Below are 16,543 nucleotides of genomic sequence, written 5' to 3'. Positions count from 1 at the left end.
CAGTTTATTAGGTACACTACCCCGTTCATGAAAATAGACCACTCCTACAGACAGTGAGTCACGTAGCTGTGGCTTGCTTTATAAAGCAGGCAGGCAGGCATCGAGGCATTCAGTTACTGTTCAATTGAACGTTAGAATGGGCAAAAACAAAGTGACCTAAGCGATCACCAATCACATTGCTTGTTTTGACCCAGTGTAGAAACAACAGTTACAGAATCATCTGCATCCACTTGAATATTAACAGACACACATTTACATAACATTTTAGCATTAGCAGACACTAAGATGGATCCCTGGAGTATATCAATTGTACAATATACCACCAGTATATATACTATATATGTAATTCTGTGTTCTGTGCTGACCTGTCTCTGGGTGGGGGCCTGTCCCTGGGGTAGGGAAGGGGCCTGGGGGGAGGAGGGTCTTCCTTGGAGCTGGGAGACTGACACCCCACCCTCTGTCCAGTACTCTTCCTCTCCGTGGAGTCCTGTCGTACCGTTCACCATGGAAATCCCATCTGAACCCATCAGCCTCTGGAAACACGGAATATATACATTCAGAAACATGCACTACAGCAGGGATCATCAACAAGATTTACCTGCAGGCAACAACAAAATGATTGAGCGCATGATCGGTGGGCCGGAACATGATCATTTGTAGACGGTAAATTTGACGGGCCACCAGTTGGGGAAGTGTGCACTACATGACACATTAACACCAGTAGTATACTGTACATACATCCATATACAGTCTGGTATCTATAGTGTGTGTAGGAGAAGCTACAGTATATCTATATACAGTCTGGTATCTACAGTGTGTGTAGGAGAAGCTACAGTATATCCATACAGTCTGGTATCTACAGTGTGTGTAGGAGAAGCTACAGTATATCCATACAGTCTGGTATCTATAGTGTGTGTAGGTGTGTAGGAGAAGCTACAGTATATCCATATACAGTCTGGTATCTATAGTGTGTGTAGGAGAAGCTACAGTATATCTATATACAGTCTGGTATCTATAGTGTGTGTAGGAGAAGCTACAGTGTATCTATATACAGTCTGGTATCTATAGTGTGTGTAGGTGTGTAGGAGAAGCTACAGTATATCCATATACAGTCTGGTATCTATAGTGTGTGTAGGTGTGTAGGAGAAGCTACAGTATATCCATATACAGTCTGGTATCTATAGTGTGTGTAGGTGTGTAGGAGAAGCTACAGTATATCCATATACAGTCTGGTATCTATAGTGTGTGTAGGTGTGTAGGAGAAGCTACAGTATATCCATATACAGTCTGGTATCTATAGTGTGTGTAGGAGAAGCTACAGTATATCCATATGGTCTGGTATCTACAGTGTGTGTAGGAGAAGCTACAGTATATCCATATACAGTCTGGTATCTATAGTGTGTGTAGGAGAAGCTACAGTATATCCATATGGTCTGGTATCTATAGTGTGTGTAGGAGAAGCTACAGTATATCCATATGGTCTGGTATCTACAGTGTGTGTAGGAGAAGCTACAGTATATCCATATGGTCTGGTATCTACAGTGTGTGTAGGAGAAGCTACAGTATATCCATACGGTCTGGTATCTACAGTGTGTGTAGGAGAAGCTACAGTATATCCATATACAGTCTGGTATCTATAGTGTGTGTAGGAGAAGCTACAGTATATCCATATGGTCTGGTATCTATAGTGTGTGTAGGAGAAGCTACAGTATATCCATATACAGTCTGGTATCTATAGTGTGTGTAGGAGAAGCTACAGTATATCCATATGGTCTGGTATCTGTAGTGTGTGTAGGAGAAGCTACAGTATATCCATACGGTCTGGTATCTATAGTGTGTGTAGGAGAAGCTACAGTATATCCATACGGTCTGGTATCTACAGTGTGTGTAGGAGAAGCTACAGTATATCTATATACGGTCTGGTATCTATAGTGTGTGTAGAAGAAGCTACAGTATATCTATATACGGTCTGGTATCTACAGTGTGTGTAGGAGAAGCTACAGTATATCCATATACAGTCTGGTATCTATAGTGTGTGTAGGTTGTGTAGGAGAAGCTACACTATATCCATATACAGTCTGGTATCTACAGTGTGTGTAGGAGAAGTATATCCATATACAGTCTGGTATCTATAGTGTGTGTAGGAGAAGCTACAGTATATCCATATGGTCTGGTATCTATAGTGTGTGTAGGAGAAGCTACAGTATATCCATACGGTCTGGTATCTACAGTGTGTGTAGGAGAAGCTACAGTATATCCATACGGTCTGGTATCTACAGTGTGTGTAGGAGAAGCTACAGTATATCTATATACGGTCTGGTATCTATAGTGTGTGTAGAAGAAGCTACAGTATATCTATATACGGTCTGGTATCTACAGTGTGTGTAGGAGAAGCTACAGTATATCCATATACAGTCTGGTATCTATAGTAGGTGTGTAGGAGAAGCTACAGTATATCCATATACAGTCTGGTATCTATAGTGTGTGTGGAGGAGACAGTCTGGTACAGTGTAGTGTATCTATATACAGTCTGGTATCTATAGTGTGTGTAGGTGTGTAGGAGAAGCTACAGTATATCCATATACAGTCTGGTATCTACAGTGTGTGTAGGAGAAGCTACAGTATATCCATATACAGTCTGGTATCTATAGTGTGTGTAGGTTGTGTAGGAGAAGCTACAGTATATCCATATACAGTCTGGTATCTATAGTGTGTGTAGGAGAAGCTACAGTATATCCATATACAGTCTGGTATCTATAGTGTGTGTAGGTGTGTAGGAGAAGCTACAGTATATCCATATGGTCTGGTATCTATAGTGTGTGTAGGAGAAGCTACAGTATATCCATATACAGTCTGGTATCTATAGTGTGTGTAGGAGAAGCTACAGTATATCCATATACAGTCTGGTATCTATAGTGTGTGTAGGTGTGTAGGAGAAGCTACAGTATATCCATATACAGTCTGGTATCTATAGTGTGTGTAGGTTGTGTAGGAGAAGCTACACTATATCCATATACAGTCTGGTATCTATAGTGTGTGTAGGTGTGTAGGAGAAGCTACAGTATATCCATATACAGTCTGGTATCTACAGTGTGTGTAGGAGAAGCTACAGTATATCCATATACAGTCTGGTATCTATAGTGTGTGTAGGTTGTGTAGGAGAAGCTACAGTATATCCATATACAGTCTGGTATCTATAGTGTGTGTTACTAAGTATATCCATATACAGTCTGTATCTATAGTGTGTGTAGGAGAAGCTACAGTATATCCATATACAGTCTGGTATCTATAGTGTGTGTAGGTGTGTAGGAGAAGCTACAGTATATCCATATGGTCTGGTATCTATAGAGTGTGTAGGAGAAGCTACAGTATATCCATATGGTCTGGTATCTATAGTGTGTGTAGGAGAAGCTACAGTATATCCATATACAGTCTGGTATCTATAGTGTGTGTAGGTGTGTAGGAGAAGCTACAGTATATCCATATGGTCTGGTATCTATAGTGTGTGTCTACAGTATATCCATATACAGTCTGGTATCTATAGTGTGTGTAGGTGTGTAGGAGAACTATCCATGGTCTGGTATCTATAGATCCAGTATACATATGGTCTGGTATCTATAGTGTGTGTAGGAGAAGCTACAGTATATCCATATACAGTCTGGTATCTATAGTGTGTAGGTGTGTAGGAGAAGCTACAGTATATCCATATGGTCTGGTATCTACAGTGTAGGAGAAGCTACAGTATATCCATATACAGTCTGGTATCTATAGTGTGTGTAGGAGAAGCTACAGTATATCCATATACAGTCTGGTATCTATAGTGTGTGTAGGAGAAGCTACAGTATATCCATATGGTCTGGTATCAGTAGTATATCATATACAGTCTGGTATCTATAGTGTGTGTAGGTGTGTGGTATATCCATATACAGTCTGGTATCTATAGTGTGTGTAGGAGAAGCTACAGTATATCTATATACAGTCTGGTATCTATAGTGTGTGTAGGTGTGTAGGAGAAGCTACAGTATATCCATATACAGTCTGGTATCTATAGTGTGTGTAGGAGAAGCTACAGTATATCTATATACAGTCTGGTATCTATAGTGTGTGTAGGTGTGTAGGAGAAGCTACAGTATATCCATATACAGTCTGGTATCTATAGTGTGTGTAGGAGAAGCTACAGTATATCCATATACAGTCTGGTATCTATAGTGTGTGTAGGTGTGTAGGCTACAGTATATCCATATGGTCTGGTATCTTCAGTGTGTGTAAAATAGTATATCCATATAGTCTGGATCTATAGTGAGGTATCTATATACAGTGGTATCTACAGTGTGTGTAGGTATATCCATATAAGTATCTATAGTGTGTGTAGGACAGTATATCTATATACAGTCTGGTATCTATAGTGTGTGTAGGTTGTGTAGGAGAAGCTACAGTATATCCATATACAGTCTGGTATCTATAGTGTGTGTAGGAGAAGCTACAGTATATCCATATACAGTCTGGTATCTATAGTGTGTGTAGGAGAAGCTACAGTATATCCATATACAGTCTGGTATCTATAGTGTGTGTAGGAGAAGCTACAGTATATCTATATACAGTCTGGTATCTATAGTGTGTGTAGGTTGTGTAGGAGAAGCTACAGTATATACAGTCTGGTATCTATAGTGTGTGTAGGAGAATTAACAGATATCCATATACAGTCTGGTATCTATAGTGTGTGTAGGAGAAGCTACAGTATATCCATATACAGTCTGGTATCTACAGTGTGTGTAGGAGAAGCACAGTATATCCATATACAGTCTGGTATCTACAGTGTGTGTAGGAGAAGCTACAGTATATCCATATACAGTCTGGTATCTATAGTGTGTGTAGGTTGTGTAGGAGAAGCTACAGTATATCCATATACAGTCTGGTATCTACAGTGTGTGTAGGAGAAGCTACAGTATATCCATATACAGTCTGGTATCTATAGTGTGTGTAGGAGAAGCTACACCCCATATCTGTAGTATATCAGTCTGGTATCTACAGTTTGTGTAGGAGAAGCTACAGTATATCTATATACAGTCTGGTATCTACAGTGTGTGTAGGAGAAGCTACAGTATATCTATATACAGTCTGGTATCTACAGTGTGTGTAGGAGAAGCTACAGTATATCCATATACAGTCTGGTATCTATAGTGTGTGTAGGAGAATACAGTATATCCATATGGTCTGGTATCCCATGTAGCCTCTGGAAACACAGTATATCTATATACAGTCTGGTATCTATAGTGTGTGTAGGTGTGTAGGAGAAGCTACAGTATATCCATATACAGTCTGGTATCTATAGTGTGTGTAGGAGAAGCTACAGTATATCTATATACAGTCTGGTATCTATAGTGTGTGTAGGTGTGTAGGAGAAGCTACAGTATATCCATATACAGTCTGGTATCTATAGTGTGTGTAGGAGAAGCTACAGTATATCTATATACAGTCTGGTATCTATAGTGTGTGTAGGTGTGTAGGAGAAGCTACAGTATATCCATATACAGTCTGGTATCTATAGTGTGTGTAGGAGAAGCTACAGTATATCTATATACAGTCTGGTATCTATAGTGTGTGTAGGTGTGTAGGAGAAGCTACAGTATATCCATATGGTCTGGTATCTATAGTGTGTGTAGGTTGTGTAGGAGAAGCTACAGTATATCTATATACAGTCTGGTATCTATAGTGTGTGTAGGTTGTGTAGGAGAAGCTACAGTATATCTATATACAGTCTGGTATCTACAGTGTGTGTAGGAGAAGCTACAGTATATCCATATACAGTCTGGTATCTATAGTGTGTGTAGGAGAAGCTACAGTATATCTATATACAGTCTGGTATCTATAGTGTGTGTAGGTTGTGTAGGAGAAGCTACAGTATATCCATATACAGTCTGGTATCTATAGTGTGTGTAGGAGAAGCTACAGTATATCCATATACAGTCTGGTATCTATAGTGTGTGTAGGAGAAGCTACAGTATATCCATATACAGTCTGGTATCTATAGTGTGTGTAGGAGAAGCTACAGTATATCCATATACAGTCTGGTATCTATAGTGTGTGTAGGAGAAGCTACAGTATATCTATATACAGTCTGGTATCTATAGTGTGTGTAGGTGTGTAGGAGAAGCTACAGTATATCCATATGGTCTGGTATCTATAGTGTGTGTAGTTGTGTAGGAGAAGCTACAGTATATCTATATACAGTCTGGTATCTATAGTAGGTTGTGTAGGAGAAGCTACAGTATATCTATATACAGTCTGGTATCTACAGTGTGTGTAGGAGAAGCTACAGTATATCCATATACAGTCTGGTATCTATAGTGTGTGTAGGAGAAGCTACAGTATATCTATATACAGTCTGGTATCTATACAGTTGTGTAGGAGAAGCTACAGTATATCCATATACAGTCTGGTATCTATAGTGTGTGTAGGAGAAGCTACAGTATATCCATATACAGTCTGGTATCTATAGTGTGTGTAGGAGAAGCTACAGTATATCTATATACAGTCTGGTATCTATAGTGTGTGTAGGTTGTGTAGGAGAAGCTACAGTATATCCATATACAGTCTGGTATCTATAGTGTGTGTAGGAGAAGCTACAGTATATCCATATACAGTCTGGTATCTACAGTGTGTGTAGGAGAAGCTACAGTATATCTATATACAGTCTGGTATCTACAGTGTGTGTAGGAGAAGCTACAGTATATCCATATACAGTCTGGTATCTATAGTGTGTGTAGGTTGTGTAGGAGAAGCTACAGTATATCCATATACAGTCTGGTATCTACAGTGTGTGTAGGAGAAGCTACAGTATATCCATATACAGTCTGGTATCTATAGTGTGTGTAGGAGAAGCTACAGTATATCTATATACAGTCTGGTATCTACAGTGTGTGTAGGAGAAGCTACAGTATATCTATATACAGTCTGGTATCTACAGTGTGTGTAGGAGAAGCTACAGTATATCTATATACAGTCTGGTATCTACAGTGTGTGTAGGAGAAGCTACAGTATATCCATATACAGTCTGGTATCTATAGTGTGTGTAGGAGAAGCTACAGTATATCCATACACAGTCTTGCGTTCAATGTTTCGTCTAGAACAGGGACAGGCTACTTATGATGGGGGTGGGGCCAAATCAAATATGATGGGGGTGGGGCCAAATCAAATATGATGGGGGTACCCACACCCGTACCCACACCCGTACCCACACCCGTACCCACACCCGTACCCACACCCGTACCCACACCCGTACCCACACATGCAGCAACTTTGTGAGCAAAATATTTTAGCGGCCCCCCTCTTGACAGCAGAGAGAACTTTTAGAGGTCATTTCCTGCAATTCTTCACCTTCTGCCATGGAGCATAGAGACGATTTAACCAGTTTGTTGACTGACTTCCTGGGGGTTTATTCAGAAAGTGAAATGATGGATAAAAGCTTTTGGCAAAGATCCAGTTAGAGAATGAATATTCAGACAGAGGTGTTGTTTATAGGTCATATGTAAAGCCTCCACTTCTCATCTTACAAAACGAGTTTAATACCTAATTAATACGCTGCATCATTAAAAGTGTAATATGTAAATGAGTAGTTTAGTTTCCCCACCGAGGGCCAGGAGTCTCTGGCTTACAGGCTGATTTAGTCTGTTTACTCAGGAAGCAGAGACAATTTATTCACAGACACACTCGCCTGAAATCCAAGCTTAAATTAAGAGTATCAATGAATTTGTTGTAATTAGGTGTGTATTCTCTACATTTCTTATATACTCATATTATTATTAGCCCTTAAACGACTTAAACTGTTGAAACGAAATCAACTTCCAGACTGCCCCAATGTCACGCCCTGGTCGTAGTATTTTGTGTTTTCTTCATGTATTTGGTCAGGCCAGGGTGTGACATGGGTTTTTGTATGTGGTGTGTAGCTTAGTGAGATTGTAGCTTAGTGGGGTGTTCTAGGAGAGTCTATGGCTGTCTGAAGTGGTTCTCAATCAGAGGCAGGTGTTTATCGTTGTCTCTGATTGGGAACCATATTTAGGCAGCCATATTCTTTGGTTGTATTGTGGGTGATTGTCTTGATGTCCTTAGTCTGTGTTAGTTTGCACCAGTTAAGGCTGTTTCGGTTTTCACTACATTTATTGTTTTGTAGAGTTTGTGACTTGGATTCGTGTTACGTTGTGTGATTAAACATGGATCGCAATATACACGCTGCAGTTTGGTCTGACTCTCCTTCACCACATGAAAACCGTGACACCCAACTCGGGTTGCCCCAGACCCACCACTCACCGCCTGGTGCCCCAGCCCACCACTCACCGCCTGGTGCCCCAGACCCACCACTCACCGCCTGGTGCCCCAGACCCACCACTCACCGCCTGGTGCCCCAGACCCACCACTCACCGCCTGGTGCCCCAGACCCACCACTCACCGCCTGGTGCCCCAGACCCACCACTCACCGCCTGGTGCCCCAGACCCACCACTCACCGCCTGGTGCCCCAGACCCACCACTCACCGCCTGGTGCCCCAGACCCACCACTCACCGCCTGGTGCCCCAGACCCACCACTCACCGCCTGGTGCCCCAGCCCACCACTCACCGCCTGGTGTCCCAGCCCACCACCCATGAAGACAGCCAGTTCTGGGGGGACAGGGAGTGGCTGAGCCCCGGGGATGGGGTCAGAGATGACCAGGTTGGACAGGTTAGACTTGGAGGTGTTCAGGGGGCTGGAGCCCCCCATGGTCAGGGAAGCGGTGCCCGTGCTGGACCCGGAGCCCATCTGCTGGGCTAGGAGCATGGCCCGCTCTGGTAGCTTGTTGGGGTCTGAACAAGCCTGCTGCCATACTGGGATCTTCTGGGTCAGCAGGTCTTTACCCTGGACAGATAGAGATCAATCAATAAGTCAACACACACCAGATGAGGCTATAGACAACAGTCATTGATTAGTGTAACACATGGAAGCTATAACACACAACTACGATTTAGAGATCTACTTCTCTAGACGGAAGCTATAACACATGACTAAGATTTAGAGATCCACTTCTCTAGACGGAAGCTATAACACATGACTAAGATTTAGAGATCTACTTCTCTAGACGGAAGCTATAACACATGACTAAGATTTAGAGATCTACTTCTCTAGATGGAAGCTATAACACATGACTAAGATTTAGAGATCCACTTCTTTAGATCCTTGTCGTCTTGACTACAACGTCTGCCACACCAAGCTCTTCTGATCTAACACACATCATCACCTTGAAGATCTCCAGTCATCTTTCATGGTAACTTTCACTCTCCCTCCAACATTCCTGTTCTGTTCCTCTCTTATATTCCCTCTCTCTCTGGGTTCCAAATGGCTTTCTATTCCCACCCTACTTTGTATGGGCTCTGGGCTAAACTAGTGCACTATGTAGGGAATAGGGTGCCATTTAAGAGACAGCCTCTATTCAGCCCCATTCATCCCAGAGAGCAGAGCAGCTTCCCTGTGTGTGTGTATGTGTGTGTGTGTGTGTGTGTGTGTGTGTGTGTGTGTGTGTGTGTGTGTGTGTGTGTGTGTGTGTGTGTGTGTGTGTGTGTGTGTGTGTGTGTGTGTGTGTGTGTGTGTGTGTGTGTGTGTGTGTGTGTGTGTGTGTGTGTGTGTGTGTGTGTGTGTGTGTACAACCAACCAGGCTGCACCAATGAGTCCCAGGTGACTCAGACCACCAGACCACAACCTCGATGCTTCGCTGCGGCAGCTGTACTCTCATTCTCTCGCTCGCCAGTCTCTCTTACTCACTCCGTCTCTCTGTGTGTCTCTCTCTCTCTCTCTCTCTCTCTCTGTGCATCTCTCTCTTTCCCCTCTCTCCGAGAGGACTCTTCAGCACAGCCTTTGAGCTCTTCCCACACACACCCCCGTGCTGATTAAACCACTGGACTCCATGTTCTAGAAATGGTCAGCAGCAGTGTGTGTGTTTGTACGTACTTGTCGCCCCATCCGCCACACACACCAACCCTCCCTCCTTAGTGATCCCAGGAAACAGCTGCACTAACACCCACCCATCCACCCACACCTGTACAACCTCTTTACATATCCTCCTCTCCTTAACGTTTCTCAGGAAATACGGTATTATTCATATGCAGCAATGAAATAGACTATGAATATTATATCAACTGGATCTATCATGAAGCCAGAACATCTCCTAACAGCCTGTCATATATTATGTCCCAAATGGTAACCTTTCAAAGAGGGCCCTGGTCTAAAGTAGTGCACTACATAGGGAATAGGGTGCCATTTGGAATGATACCTTAATCAGTTTTGACAAATAGAGTTGTGATGAGATGACCCCAGGCCAAGGTCACAGAGTTATATATACACACTTTGCACATTATTCCATTGCAAATCTACCATTCCAGTGTTTTACTTGCTATATTGTATTTACTTTGCCACCATGGCCTTTTTTGCCTTTACCTCCCTTCTCACCTCATTTGCTCACATTGTATATAGACTTGTTTATACTGTATTATTGACTGTATGTTTGTTTTACTCCATGTGTAACTCTGTGTCGTTGTATCTGTCGAACTGCTTTGCTTTATCTTGGCCAGGTCGCAATTGTAAATGAGAACTTGTTCTCAACTTGCCTACCTGGTTAAATAAAGGTGAAATAAAATAAAACACACACACACAATATATCTATATATTTGTATACATAGATTATATTACAGAGAAGTATAGGCTTATCATTCAGTTATATGACCATTATAAACAGCAGAAAATATTACTGATTACACCATTGAGACAGACAGATACCAAACCCATGCATTTTACATTGCAACCTGGACAACAACCCCCCCCCCACAGAGCCAGTTGTGTTAGCCCTTACCTTGCCGTGGTAGGCGCTGCTGTTCTTGGCCACAGCACACTGTCTGTCCACCAGGAAACAGTACCTCCTGCGCTCCTCGGACAGAGCAGTCTTGTAGCCCTCTGCTATGAAGGTGTCCAATTCACTCTGCTTACTACTGATGGTCTCCACAAACTACAGGACAAAACACAGGAGACAAGAGGTGAGACAGTGGCCCTCCAAAACACACCTTTATATGTTAGGACAATGTCAACTGTATTGTAAACAGCGATTGTGCACCTGTGTGTGTTGATAATGAACTCTGTAATAACAGTGGCAGGTCTGTCTGTGTATTGATAATGAACTCCGTAATAACAGTGGCAGGTATGTCTGTGTATTGATAATGAACTCCGTAATAACAGTGGCAGGTCTGTCTGTGTATTGATAATGAACTCCGTAATAACAGTGGCAGGTCTTTCTGTGTTGATAATGAACTCTGTAATAACAGTGTCAGGTCTTTCTGTGTGTTGATAATGAACTCTGTAATAACAGTGGCAGGTCTGTCTGTGTATTGATAATGAACTCTGTAATAACAGTGGCAGGTCTTTCTGTGTGTTGATAATGAACTCCGTAATAACAGTGGCAGGTCTGTCTGTGTGTTGATAATGAACTCTGTAATAACAGTGGCAGGTCTTTCTGTGTATTGATAATGAACTCCGTAATAACAGTGGCAGGTCTGTCTGTGTATTGATAATGAACTCCGTAATAACAGTGGCAGGTCTTTCTGTGTATTGATAATGAACTCTGTAATAACAGTGGCAGGTCTTTCTGTGTATTGATAATGAACTCTGTAATAACAGTGGCAGGTCTTTGTGTGTTGATAATGAACTCCGTAATAACAGTGGCAGGTCTTTCTGTGTATTGATAATGAACTCCGTAATAACAGTGGCAGGTCTTTCTGTGTATTGATAATGAACTCTGTAATAACAGTGGCAGGTCTTTCTGTGTGTTGATAATGAACTTCATAATAACAGTGGCATTCCTATGTGTGAACACTCATTCTGGGAAAGAGAGTTTATTAATCTCCGACACTGGAGATCAGATATATGACTCTATTCCAACACACACACACAAGAGTGGAGCTCCCAGCCAGTCAGCCATTGTTATTGACTTGTATCATATCTCTACAGTGTGAGTGACAGACGGTATCTAATGAGACCGCTCTCTCACTCTCGATCCACACACAATACAGAAATCTCACAACAATCATATTCAATCATAATACCCTATTCTCCCATAGCTTCATCAGTCAAGGCTGATTAGAGCCGAAAGGAACGAGGCTGATGATTAGAGCCGAAAGGAACGAGGCTGATTAGAGCCGAAAGGAACGAGGCTGCTGATTAGAGCCGAAAGGAACGAGGCTGATTAGAGCCGAAAGGAACGAGGCTGATGATTAGAGCCGAAAGGAACGAGGCTGATGATTAGAGCCGAAAGGAACGAGGCTGATTAGAGCCGAAAGGAACGAGGCTGATTAGAGCCAAAAGGAACGAGGCTGATGATTAGAGCCGAAAGGAACGAGGCTGATGATTAGAGCCGAAAGGAACGAGGCTGATTAGAGCCGAAAGGAACGAGGCTGATTAGAGCCGAAAGGAACGAGGCTGATGATTAGAGCCGAAAGGAACGAGGCTGATTAGAGCCGAAAGGAACGAGGCTGATTAGAGCCGAAAGGAACGAGGCTGATTAGAGCCGAAAGGAACGAGGCTGCTGATTAGAGCCGAAAGGAACGAGGCTGATTAGAGCCGAAAGGAACGAGGCTGATTAGAGCCAAAAGGAACGAGGCTGATGATTAGAGCCGAAAGGAACGAGGCTGATTAGAGCCGAAAGGAACGAGGCTGATGATTAGAGCCGAAAGGAACGAGGCTGATGATTAGAGCCGAAAGGAACGAGGCTGATGATTAGAGCCGAAAGGAACGAGGCTGATGATTAGAGCCGAAAGGAACGAGGCTGATTAGAGCCGAAAGGAACGAGGCTGATTAGAGCCGAAAGGAACGAGGCTGATTAGAGCCGAAAGGAACGAGGCTGATTAGAGCCGAAAGGAACGAGGCTGATTAGAGCTGAAAGGAACGAGGCTGATGATTAGAGCCGAAAGGAACGAGGCTGATTAGAGCCGAAAGGAACGAGGCTGATTAGAGCTGAAAGGAACGAGGCTGATTAGAGCCGAAAGGAACGAGGCTGATTAGAGCCGAAAGGAACGAGGCTGATTAGAGCTGAAAGGAACGAGGCTGATGATTAGAGCCGAAAGGAACGAGGCTGATTAGAGCCGAAAGGAACGAGGCTGATTAGAGCCAAAAGGAACGAGGCTGATTAGAGCCAAAAGGAACGAGGCTGCTGATTAGAGCCGAAAGGAACGAGGCTGATTAGAGCCAAAAGGAACGAGGCTGATGATTAGAGCCGAAAGGAACGAGGCTGATGATTAGAGCCGAAAGGAACGAGGCTGATGATTAGAGCCGAAAGGAACGAGGCTGATGATTAGAGCCGAAAGGAACGAGGCTGATGATTAGAGCCGAAAGGAACGAGGCTGATGATTAGAGCCGAAAGGAACGAGGCTGATTAGAGCCGAAAGGAACGAGGCTGATTAGAGCCGAAAGGAACGAGGCTGATTAGAGCCGAAAGGAACGAGGCTGATTAGAGCCGAAAGGAACGAGGCTGATTAGAGCTGAAAGGAACGAGGCTGATGATTAGAGCCGAAAGGAACGAGGCTGATAAGAGCCGAAAGGAACGAGGCTGATTAGAGCTGAAAGGAACGAGGCTGATTAGATTTGAAATGTACCACTATCCACTGAGCTCTGGGGTGTATTCATTAGACGAAGACCGTAGCAAACAGTTGAAAAAAATGTTTTGTTATGCAAAATGTTTACTCCAAATGGAAAACCATTGCATCAAAAAGGAGAGTTCAGTTTTATTCCATTAGGTTGTATGGTTGTGTTTGAGACAGAGCAGTTACACATCTTCACCAGCACTGGGCGCTGTTTCCCCACTGACCAACAATGGACACCTGTACATTGGAATTTCAACTGCGTTGGAATCAACAAAACCAGACAGATGAAACTGAACACCATGAAAACTCCTTTAGATGGATGAAATAGCTTGTGCATTAGGATAAACCCACCAACTATCCTTTACAACAACTCAGAGCAGACACAACCTGAGATGGAAGGATCATGACTAGAGATTCCTGTGTCTGTATGTGTGTCTGTATGTGTGTCTGTGTGTGTGTCTGAGTGTGTGTGTCCGAGTGTGTCTCTGTCTCTGTGTGTGTGTCCGAGTGTGTCTCTGTCTGTGTGTGTGTGTGTGTCTCTGTCTGTGTGTGTGTGTGTGTGTGTGTGTGTGTGTGTGTGTGTGTGTGTGTGTGTGTGTGTGTGTGTGTGTGTGTGTGTGTGTGTGTGTGTGTGTGTCTCTGTCCGTCTCTGTCTGTCTCTGTCTGTGTGTGTGTGTGTGTGTGTGTGTGTGTGTGTGTGTGTGTGTGTGTGTGTGTGTGTGTGTGTGTCCCAGCCAGAGTAGAGAAATAAAGCGAGTCAGTAGTCGTGATGGGAGCCATTTCAATGAACCATTACAGCACAGAATGGAATACAGAAGTCTGACAAGATGAAGATGGTTTTATTCTCTTTATTAGTTATTTCTGTTTCGTGAAAAAGTTAGACTGCTGTGGAATGAGTCACGCTACATACTGCAGAGCGAGAGAGCGAGGGAGAGAAAAGACAGTATCTGGACCAGCACGTTTGATAAGACTGACATTTCAGCCTGTTTTGGTGGGATGGATCTTTGGCCTGCCAGGCTCGGGTGGTGGCTGAGGTCAGGCTCGGGTGGTGGCTGAGGTCAGGCTCGGGTGGTGGCTGAGGTCAGGCTCGGATGGTGGCTGAGGTCAGGCTCGGGTGGTGGCTGAGGTCAGGCTCGGGTGGTGGCTGAGGTCAGGCTCGGGTGGTGGCTGAGGTCAGGCTCGGGTGGTGGCTAAGGTCAGGCTCGGGTGGGGGCTGAGGTCAGGCTCGGGTGGTGGCTGAGGTCAGGCTCGGGTGGTGGCTGAGGTCCACGATGATCTTCCCCAGCCTTCCTGTGACATTTCTTCAGCCTCCTGAGGTTGAAGAGGTGCTATTGCGCCTTCTTCACCACACTGTCTGTGTGAGTGGACCATTTCAGATTGTCAGTGATTGCAAGCAGAGGAACTTGAAGCTTTTCACCCTCTCCAGAGCAGCCCCATCGATGTGGATGGGGGTGTGTTCTCTCTGCAAGTCCACGATCAGCTCCTTTGTTTAGTTGACATTAAGAGAGAGGCACCACTCCGACAGGGCTCTCACCTCCTCCTTGTAGGCTGTCACTGTTAGTAATCAGGCCTACAGCTGTTGTATCATCGGCAAACTTGATGATTGAGTAGGAGATCAATAGTCAAGTCCATTATTCAAGACCAAGGAAGCTCGACTAATACTTATAGCCTGTTCATTTCTGAACTGTGTGTAGGTGATAGGCCCATGCTACATCTATCCAGCAGTGCTGGGCATCAAAGACTAATAAAATAATGAACAGTACATGATGCTGTTCCTGTGCTTTATTCCTGCACACACAACCATTCTCTCTCTCTCTCTCTCTCTCTCTCTCTCTCTCTCTCTCTCTCTCTCTCTCTCTCTCTCTCTCTCTCTCTCTCTCTCTCTCTCTCTCTCTCTCTCTCTCTCTCTCTCTCTCTCTCTCTCTCTCTCTCTCTCTCTCTCTCTCTCTCTCTCTCTCTCTCTCTCTCTCTCTCTCTCTCTCTCTCTCTCTCTCTCTCTCTCTCTCTCTCTCTAAAAGTTTGGGGTCACTTAGAAATGTCCTTTTTTTCAATTTAAAGTTTTATTAAGTTCTTGTTTTTCAATCAACCAACAAAACACATTCACAGATGTGACAGGCTTTAAAAAAATAAAAAGTCAAATAAAAGCATTTATTTTTCTTAATCTATATATTTTCCTTGGTACACATACGCAGGCAGGCAGGCAGGCAGGCAGGCAGGCAGGCAGGCAGGCAGGCAGGCAGGCAGGCAGGCAGGCAGGCAGGCAGGCAGGCAGGCAGGCAGGCAGGCAGGCAGGCAGGCAGGCAGGCAGGCAGGCAGGCAGGCAGGCAGGCAGGCAGGCAGGCAGGCAGGCAGGCAAAAGGCAGGCAGGCAGGCAGGCAGGCAAAGGCAGGCAGGCAGGCTTAGGCAGGCAGGCAGGCAGGCAGGCAGGCAGGCAGGCAGGCAGGCAGGCAGGCAGGCAGGCAGGCAGGCAGGCAGGCAGGCAGGCAGGCAGGCAGGCAGGCAGGCAGGCAGGCATTTACAGTACCTTACACAACATGCATCTGCACATTTCCCTAGTCACCCCGTTCACTCTGTCCAGTTTGAAATATAGTTGAATAGTGGAGACCAGAGTCTATCAAACTTGGGCTGTCTCTTGTGGAGGTCAGAAGTGAGCTTTTCAAGAGGAAGAAAGTCAACAATCTGGTCAATCCACATTTTAAATGTAGGGGGGGTATTAGAGTCCCAAATTTCTTAGCAAAGTATGTAATAGTCATAAGCAAATTTTATCTGTCAGGATCAAGAACAAAGTCCTGCTGGGCATTAAGAAGATAGATACACGGGGTCATATCAAACTGTACCTCTAGTATTTTCTGTGCAGCAGTATGTACAGATTGCCAGAATCTGGCAATCTCCCT

At 44.0% G+C, this 16,543-nt stretch overlaps 1 protein-coding gene across 1 annotated transcript in view; it reads right to left on the bottom strand.

The window, feature by feature from the left end:
* LOC124019011 (brain-specific angiogenesis inhibitor 1-associated protein 2-like) overlaps positions 1 to 16,543 on the bottom strand; it is a 36,800-nt gene that overhangs the window by 14,282 nt on the left and 5,975 nt on the right. The window contains exons 3-5 of the mRNA XM_046334356.1: positions 10,874 to 11,026; positions 8,614 to 8,889; positions 366 to 533 (exon numbers count right to left, since the gene is read on the bottom strand). Coding sequence (XP_046190312.1) covers positions 366 to 533; positions 8,614 to 8,889; positions 10,874 to 11,026 — 597 coding nt within the window. The remainder of the gene's footprint in view (positions 1 to 365; positions 534 to 8,613; positions 8,890 to 10,873; positions 11,027 to 16,543) is intronic.

The sequence above is a fragment of the Oncorhynchus gorbuscha genome, unplaced genomic scaffold (genome assembly GCF_021184085.1).
Source record: "Oncorhynchus gorbuscha isolate QuinsamMale2020 ecotype Even-year unplaced genomic scaffold, OgorEven_v1.0 Un_scaffold_601, whole genome shotgun sequence".
Taxonomy (NCBI): domain Eukaryota; kingdom Metazoa; phylum Chordata; class Actinopteri; order Salmoniformes; family Salmonidae; genus Oncorhynchus; species Oncorhynchus gorbuscha.
Note: the sequence above shows the minus strand (reverse complement) of the source record. Positions and strands in the feature narration are given on the sequence as shown.